This window comes from Bison bison, unplaced genomic scaffold, assembly GCF_000754665.1.
Source record: "Bison bison bison isolate TAMUID 2011002044 unplaced genomic scaffold, Bison_UMD1.0 scf7180017864322, whole genome shotgun sequence".
Taxonomy (NCBI): Eukaryota; Metazoa; Chordata; class Mammalia; order Artiodactyla; family Bovidae; genus Bison; species Bison bison.
The window spans coordinates 269,625-278,330 of NW_011494894.1; the positions used below are offsets into that span (position 1 = coordinate 269,625).

Sequence of the window (8,706 nt, forward strand, 5' to 3'; positions counted from 1 at the left end):
ACCTATCACTAGCTTATCAGTTCCTTTAAAAGGACATCTTATAGGATGATGTTCTTCTATATTTATAGTTAGTGACCATGAACATGAAACATTGATAAAATACCTATTGGTTTCTTCATTATTAGGCCAAATATTAACTCCATTAATTCTATATACTTTCTATTTATTTACTTTTCTATGAACATAACCTCTTTACCTTCTCCTAAGGTGTTAATTCTTTTAATGTTAAGGATTGACTTTAACATCCTCCCATTTTATAGATATATTTTAGTTATCAATATAAGCAATGTGAAATCAACAGTTCAAACACAGCCCTAGAACACGGAATAAAATAGACGTAGTATCTTTCCTTTCAATTTGCTTTCTAAGTGAAATTCAAAACAATATCTACTTTACTTTCTTCTGGCTAAAAATCCCCAAGATCACCTAATTCCCCATCCAATTTTATTCTTCTGTCTTAAGCAAACTGTTTTTTGTGGTTGTATTTCTCAAACTGGAAATCCACCACTCACCTCAAGATAGCCCCAAGTTGAACCATATTAACTTTGCTTTCATTTCAGTTCTTTAAAAAAAAAAAAAAAGCTTCATGGAGGTATAATCCACATTATCCCAGTTGGTTTTCTTTAAGTCTATAAATGCCTCTTAGAGTGATTTAGAATTATATACACAGTATATTTTTTCTTCAAGATTTTACATTCCCAGCTGTAGTAAGACACTCAGCTGACCCTTCGTCAACCCCTCTCCCCACAGTCTGTCTCTGCCTTCAGGATGGCTTACCAGTCCCTTGTCCTGGAGGCACATCATCAGAGTGCAAACGTCTCCTGTTGCCTGATGGTTCACCAACATGACTGCTTCATCTTCTGAAATTGTTTTAATATCTTCCCCCCACTCCATCACTGTAAAGACAAAAAGTTTCAAAGCTGTCATTTTAAAAATTTATCTATTTCCAGAAATCTTATGTTAGAAACACTGCTGCTGCTGCGTCACTTCAGTCATGTCTGACTGTGTGTGACCCCATAGACGGCAGCCCACCAGACTCCCCCGTCCCTGGGATTCTCCAGGCAAGAACACTGGAGTGGGTGCACATTAAAACTTCTGAAAGTTTATTTCCTAAGTATATTTCCTATAAAAATGAGGATATTCATATTTTAGAGACACCCAAAATATCCATGGTAAAACAGCCATACCTTTGATTTAGAAATTCTATTTAAGAGTTTATCCTACAGAAACATTTGTCCAAATGGGCAAAAATATGCATAAAGGATAGTTCACCAACAGGGGAATGGGTAATTTTCATACAATGAAAGAGTATAAATCCATTAAAAGAATGGAAGATATCTCTATACACTAACCTCAAAGGTCTTCTTATCAAGTAAACAAAACAAATCACAAAACAGTATATATAACATGATTCCATTTTTGCAAAGAAGGAATAAAATTTACATGTAATTTAACACATTGAAAAAGTCTGGGGAAATGAATTCAAAACTGTAAGTACTGATCTTCATTGGGAGGCAGTTCCCAAATATCCTTAAATTCTACTTTAGAATAAAATATGCAAATATTATAAACTGTGTAAGCATTTTCATTTTATAAGAAAACTAATTAAAGATGTTACATTTATTTAAAATCTCCAGATGAAAAATCATTGCACCAAAACCTATATGTACACTCTAAGGAAAACAGTGATATCTCCAAGTAGGTATGCCTCATTTTATAGCACACTTACTACACACACACAAGAGAAAATTAAACATCAGTTTCAAACATCAGGATTCTATGGAGAAGCTTCTTGGTTCTTCAAATGTCTGACCTAAATTACCAGAGGCTGAATATACACTAGTATTCACTCAACTCTGTCATTGCTATAAGGAAAGAAGCTGGGCTCCCTGTGTGCAATAGTTCTGGAGGAAACAGGGATGGGGGGCCTGGAGCTCACTTGCTTTACCTCTGCCAGCCCCCGTCCTCCGCAGCCACACTTCACTGTCACCCCAGTACAGTGGAGCTCCTCTTAAGACATCATTTGAGAAAAGAGTTCTGCTATTTTTTTCTATTAAAATCTAAGCAAAGCATCTATGCCTTCATTTTAAAAATCTGTATTAAGGGAATTTCAGCCAGGATGAACATATCTTCAGTTGTGGTTGTTATGTTGCTCAGTTGTTAAGTCTTGTCCAACTCTTAGCGACCTCATGAACTGCAGCACACCAGGCTCTCCTGTCCTTCACTATCTCCTAGGGTTTGCTCATATTCATGTCCAGTGATGCTATCTAACCACCTCAACCTCTGCCACCCTCTTCTTCTTTTGCCTTCAATCAGCTGTGGTATCTACTTGCATAATCATTCTCTCAGAAATTATTACTAAAACACAAGTAGCTTACACTGAGTACTGAAACCTTTTACTTTAAGCTTTTTAAATGAATGCAGAATGGAAACCACATTACAGATGTCCAGTAATCCTTAAGGAATAGAGGTAGAACACTGGGGACAGTCCAGTGGCAACAACTTTCCTTCAGAGTGGCCTTTCCTTCCTCAAGCTGCCCGTGAAGTTTAGCTGACAAGCTAACTTTACTTAAACTTATCTGAACAGCTGATATATCATACATTGTATGTGTAGGGGGCGGGAGTATAAATTGGTACAAGAGTTTTGGAAGTCAATCTGGCAATCTATATGAGAACTAAGAAATGTAAAAATCTTTTTAGCCAGGCATTCCACTTCTAGGAATTCATCTTACAAATATACTTATGTGTAAAGTGACACATATGCAAAGCTCTTTATTGCAGCATCATTTCAAAGAGCAAAGATGAAAGCAACTAAAAAGACAGAGTAGCTCAAATTCATAGAAGTTTCTAAAATGGTGGTTGATGGGGAAAATTGGGGAGCTTGCTAGTTAAATAAATTATAATATATCCATGCAATAGAATATTATGCAATCATAGCATCTATACACTACTATGAAATGATACTGGCTGAAGCTCCAATACTCTGGGCACCTGATGCAAAGAACTAACTCATTAGAAAAGACCCTGATGCTGGGAAAGATTGAAGGCAGGAGGAGACGGGGAACAGAGGATGAGATGTTTGGATGGCATCACCAACTTGATGGATATGAGCTTGAGTAAACTCCAGGAGTTGGTGATGGACAGGGAGGCCTGGCGTGCTGCAGTCCATGGGGTCGCAGAGTCAGACATGACTGAACAACTGAACTGAACTGATGAAATGACTGTAAGTAATAAAGGCCAAGTGCAGAACACTGTGTGAAGGATGCCACCAGCTGGGTTTTCAAAAAAGACAGAATATATTTACTAAGTGAGAACTTCCCATGTTACGCCTCTGTCAACAACCCTTCAATGGACACACACATGCACACCCTACCCTTTTATTAACTCATTCTTCACTCAATAAAGCAGCATCAGGCACTGTGGATATAAAATGAATAAAAGCAAAAGTATTATTCTAACAGCAGTTAAAACACAAGAAAACTCTAACTCAATTCTACAAATATTGGGCTGTTAAGAGGTAATGTGGAAAGCCTTCTGGCTCCACATTGATGTTTTATAGCCAAATATTCCTTTTAAGCAATTTCTGCTACATGAATGGAAAATACTAGATACTTAGGCCTGTGACACAGGAAAGCCTACGTGTAAATATAACTGCAAATAAAAATAAGCTTTCTACATAAAATGCATCTTACCATTTGTTAGATATAAAATAGATAAATCCAGTGTGTTGGTTTCAAATCTCAAAATATAAATTGAATTTAGAACTCTTTGTTTTGGCTTAAATAGTGTCCCTTCAAATTTACATCAATCCAAAATCTATGAATGTGACTTTATTTGGAAACAGGGGCTTTGTAGATGTAATCAAGTTAAGATGAGGTTAGAGTTGATTAGGGTGGGCTCTAAACCTATATCCAATATGACTGGTGTCCTTATAAAATGAGGGAAATTTGGACAGAGATACACAAGGAGAATGTCATGTGACGACGGAGACAGAAACTGGAGTGATGCGTCCATAAGCCAAGGACTGCAGACAACCATCAAAAGTGAGCAAGAGGCAAGGAAGGATCCTTCCCACTGGAGCCGTCAGACAGGACATCCCTGCCAACACTTTAGTTTCAGACTTCTAACCCTGAACTATGAGATAATAAATTCCTGTTGTTTTGTCCCCCAGTTTGTGGCACTTGGTTATGGAAGCCCTCTAAAACTAATATATCCCACCCTCCTCAACTTTCCTCATTTTGCTTTTCCATTCTATTCCCTTCAAATAATAGTTTTTTTCTAACCAACTATAAGAAAAGAACAACAACACTGTACTTTAAACACCCAGAAGATTATATAGAAACCTAATATTATATATTATAAATGGTCCTCAATGTTTGTTCCTACAAATAGGTTAAGGGTATAATCATTAAGAGTTAACCCAATATATATTTTCTTTCTCTGCCACAACTTAGCTAAAATTACTTTTAAAACTAAATGTCAATTTATTATACTAAGACTTACATGAATACTAAATCAAACAAGGGAAGGTAGCTGGATCAATTTTTTAAAAATTATCCTGATGTAGCAATAAAGTCATGCTATATTTTATAATAAGCTGAATTTTATTCAACAATAAATTTCACTTCTAGTATCTATGGGATTCTTCTTTTACCAGTACTTTTACCATATCATTATGTACTTCAAGTTAGACAAAATCAAGATTAAAAAATGCTTGCAGAGAAAAATCATTTATTTTATGTATGAAATAGCTGTGTTCCTCAAATCATAGCCTGCTATCCAAACCAGTTAAGTATAATAATGGAGGAGTATCTTAACCAAGGAACAGAATTATTCTCATGTTAAAGAACAGAAACTATGGATGACAGCCAGTTCTTACATTGTACTTGATTAGAATAACAAAAATATTTTAACATACTGTTCTGTGAAATGAATTCTCAAAAAAGAACTGGGTCAGGTCCACTATTTCCAAAGGGAATGAAAGACAACTGGGTAAAAACTGGAAGAAAAGTTTCCTAGTTATAACTGATTTTTTAAAAATTCTTATTAAAAACCAAAGCCAAAGATTATCACCTGCTACACACACACATGCTGCTGCTGCTGCTAAGTCGCTTCAGTCGTGTCCATCTTTGTGCGACCCCATAGACGGCCTCCTACCAGGCTCCTCCGTCCCTGGGATTTCCCAGGCAAGAGTACTGGAGTGGGGTGCCATTGCCTTCTCCAACACACACACATACACATATATTAATAAATCTCACCAAAAGTCATAGACTAGAATTGATCAGGATAGTGCACATCTCAAAAAGAAAATAAAAACAACAATTAAACCATCACAAATTCCTTAAAAACATTGCTGCTAAAGCTGTTATACTGATCCACAAAACAGAATCAATGTGGAGAAGAAAGGTTGCTTTTTACATGCAATCATAATAACACAATCATAGCCATAGCTTGCTTTTCAAAAATAAAAAAAAAAATCAGAAAGCTGATGGAACAAACTATTTTATGATTCTGTGCCTAAGTATTTTCACTTAAGAAATATAATGATATCATTATGCTATTCAAACTTATTGTGAAATGAATGAGATATAATTGATAGAATCACAGACATCCTGGGTAATTAGATTACACGACAGTTGACGTTCCCTTTGAAATCACTATTAACTGAGTCATACAACTACTATGTCACTCATGTAAGGTCAGGTATTCTAATATGAATAGAAAAGATTAGAGAGGAAAAAAAAAAAAAAAACATGAAAGAATCTCGTGAAACTCCGGAACTGCAGCTTTCAGTAGCCCAGATTGCCGGCAGACTGGACTGGACTCATCCAAAGTCTGGGGTTAGCAGAGGAAGATGAAAAAGGAGAGAGGACATTATGGGTGTATATGAGAAAGCAGCTTACGGTACTGAATAATAGCGAGGAGACAGGAGGGGAGGAAGCAAGTAAGGGAGTGATTCACTAAAAGAAAACCGAGGGAGGGCTATTATTATGGAGATACTCGGTGCCTCCCGCTCTGTTCACCTTTACCCATCCTATTCAAACCTCCACAAATGGGGTCCAGACATTCTGAGAAAGCCCCCAGGAGAATCCAATGTATGCCTATAAGTAAGAATCACTAGAATTTATGCACCAATGTTTTTAAGAATACTGAACATACTGGGAAGCTCTGGTCAGCACCCCTTTTTGGGACTTTAAGAGGTTAAACTTGAGGTGGCAAGGCTCAAGGTATAGCTTTTGGAAGGACTGCTTAACTAAAAGAATAATAGTAGCATATATTATTAAATAGATATACAATTAAATATTAATAATATTAATATCATTTATAGAACGTTTACCATGTGTCAGGCATTAATAATTAGTAATAGAAAATAATTCACATTATTTTCTTATGTAACCTTCACAAAAATCCCAAAGGTATAGACACTATTATCCACAATTTATAATTGAAGAAAATGAGATACAAAAGGTTAAGCAATATATTTAAAGTTACACAGTTAGGAAGTACAGGAACTGGGATTCAAAACCACTGTATCATGTTGTCACTGCAGGTGTCTTACGGCATCGAGGAACCTTGAGGAGAGGAACAAACAGGTATGCTGTCCACACAGCCCCTGACGTTGCCCATGATCATACCAGGAAATGGGGCAGGCGTGCCAAGTTAGTGGTTAGGTCCACTAACCTTCCTTATCCTCAACAACAAATAAGGGTGGTGGACAACAACAGTAAGGAGTGGAACAGAAGCCAAGAATCAAGTGCTTTTTTCATGACAGTTGAACAATAACCCAGACTAAAGAGGCAAAGAATACCTAAGAAAGGAGAATCAACATTGCTTTTGGGCCCGGATGCTGTCATCTTAAATTTAATATGCTCAATACAGAACCAGTTCTTCACCCTAGTCTTCTCCATCTCAACAAAGGACATCATCATTCACCCAACCAACTCAAGACAAAACCTAAGGCCACCTTTGATTCCTTCCTTTCCTCAGTTCTCCACATTTAATCTAAGTCCTTTGAGCTCTACCTCCAAGACACGTCCTGCAACCTCCATGTTGCTCCTTCTTACTACCTCTACTCTAGGCTGAGCCACCGACACCTCTGTCATGGACTCTAAAGTGACCTCCTAACTAGACCTCTCACTTCTACTTTAGCCACCTGCTTAAAACAAAATTTTAAAATAGTTTGTAATTTCAAATACCAATATAATCTGAATCACACTGGCAAGACTGGAAAGAGAAAGAGCAGGAAAGTCAAAGATAACTGATAATTAACTCTAACTACTACTACTACTAAGTCATTTCAGTCGTGTCTGACTCTGTGTGACCTCATAGACGGCAGCCCACCAGGCTCCCCCATCCCTGGGATTCTGCAGGCAAGAACACTGGAGTGGGTTGCCATTTCCTTCTCCAATGCTTGAAAGTGAAAAGTGAAAGTGAAGTCGCTCAGTCGTGTCCGACTCCTAGCGACCCCATGGACTGCAGCCTACTAGGCTCCTCCGTCCATGGGATTTGCCAGGCAAGAGTACTGGAGTGGGTTACCTTAAATCTAGACAGGTTTGTTTTACCTCAAACCTAGACAATTTCCAAAGGGAAGATATGTATCTCGGAAGAAGCAACTCTATCTGCGGTCACAGGACTGCAAACTTTCAGCACAGCTGGTCAGCATCCTCCGTTACAACCGAAAGACCCTACACATGTCCAAACATCCTACTCCCACCTCTATCCCACTTAAAACCACTGCTGCTGCTAGGTCGCTTCAGTCGTGTCCGACTCTGTGCAACCCCAGTGACGGCAGCCCACCAAGCTCCCCCATCCCTGGGATTCTCCAGGCAAGAACACTGGAGTGGGTTGCCATTTCCTTCTCCAAAGCATGAAAGTGAAAAGTGAAAGTGAAGTCGCTCAGTCATGTCCGACTCTTACCGACCCCATGGACTGCAGCATACCAGGCTCCTCTGTCCATGGGATTTTCCAGGCAAGAGTACTGGAGTTGGGTGCCATAAAACCACTAAGAGAGTTCAAAATGACTGAGGTCAATAGGACCCTGTAATAAAATCAGAGTGAGTTAAATAACAAATGAGAATAGTGCAGACAACATGAGGACTAAGTGAACACATGCTTATTAAAAACAAAGATCATGCCCTGTGACACCAGCTTTTACCCAATCACCTCCCAGGATATGGCAGCAAGGAGACTGCTAGAGTCTTCTCTGGGAAATCTGATCAGTTCATGAGAAAAGATATAAAATCCTGACATTTAGGATTCTCCAGCGAAGTATTCCAATCATTATCTTACAATGAGGCTTAGTGTAGACAAGCCTCAACCACTAGTAGGGCTGCCAATCAACTTTATAGTCCCCTCAGTTCAGTTCAGTTCAGTCGCTCAGTCGTGTCCAACTCTTTGTGACCCCATGAATCGCAGCACTCCAGGCCTCCCTGTCCATCACCATCTCCCGGAGTTGACTCAAACTCATGTCCATCGAGTCAGTGATGCCATCCAGCCATCTCATCCTCTATCATCCCCTTCTCCTCCTGCCCCCAGTCCCTCCCAGTATCAGACTCTTTTCCAATGAGTCAACTCTTCACATGAGGTGGCCAAAGTACCAGAGTTTCAGCTTTAGCATCATTCCTTCCAAAGAAATCCCAGGGCTGATCTCCTTCAGAATGGACTGGTTGGATCTCCTTGCAGTCCAAGGGACTCTCAAGAGTCTTC

At 38.7% G+C, this 8,706-nt stretch overlaps 1 protein-coding gene across 1 annotated transcript in view; it reads right to left on the bottom strand.

Moving 5' to 3' along the window:
- The window catches only part of LPGAT1 (lysophosphatidylglycerol acyltransferase 1), an 85,015-nt gene that overhangs the window by 45,156 nt on the left and 31,153 nt on the right, over nt 1-8,706 (bottom strand). The window contains exon 2 of the mRNA XM_010853020.1: nt 778-896. Within this exon, the coding sequence (XP_010851322.1) occupies nt 778-896 (119 nt within the window). The remainder of the gene's footprint in view (nt 1-777; nt 897-8,706) is intronic.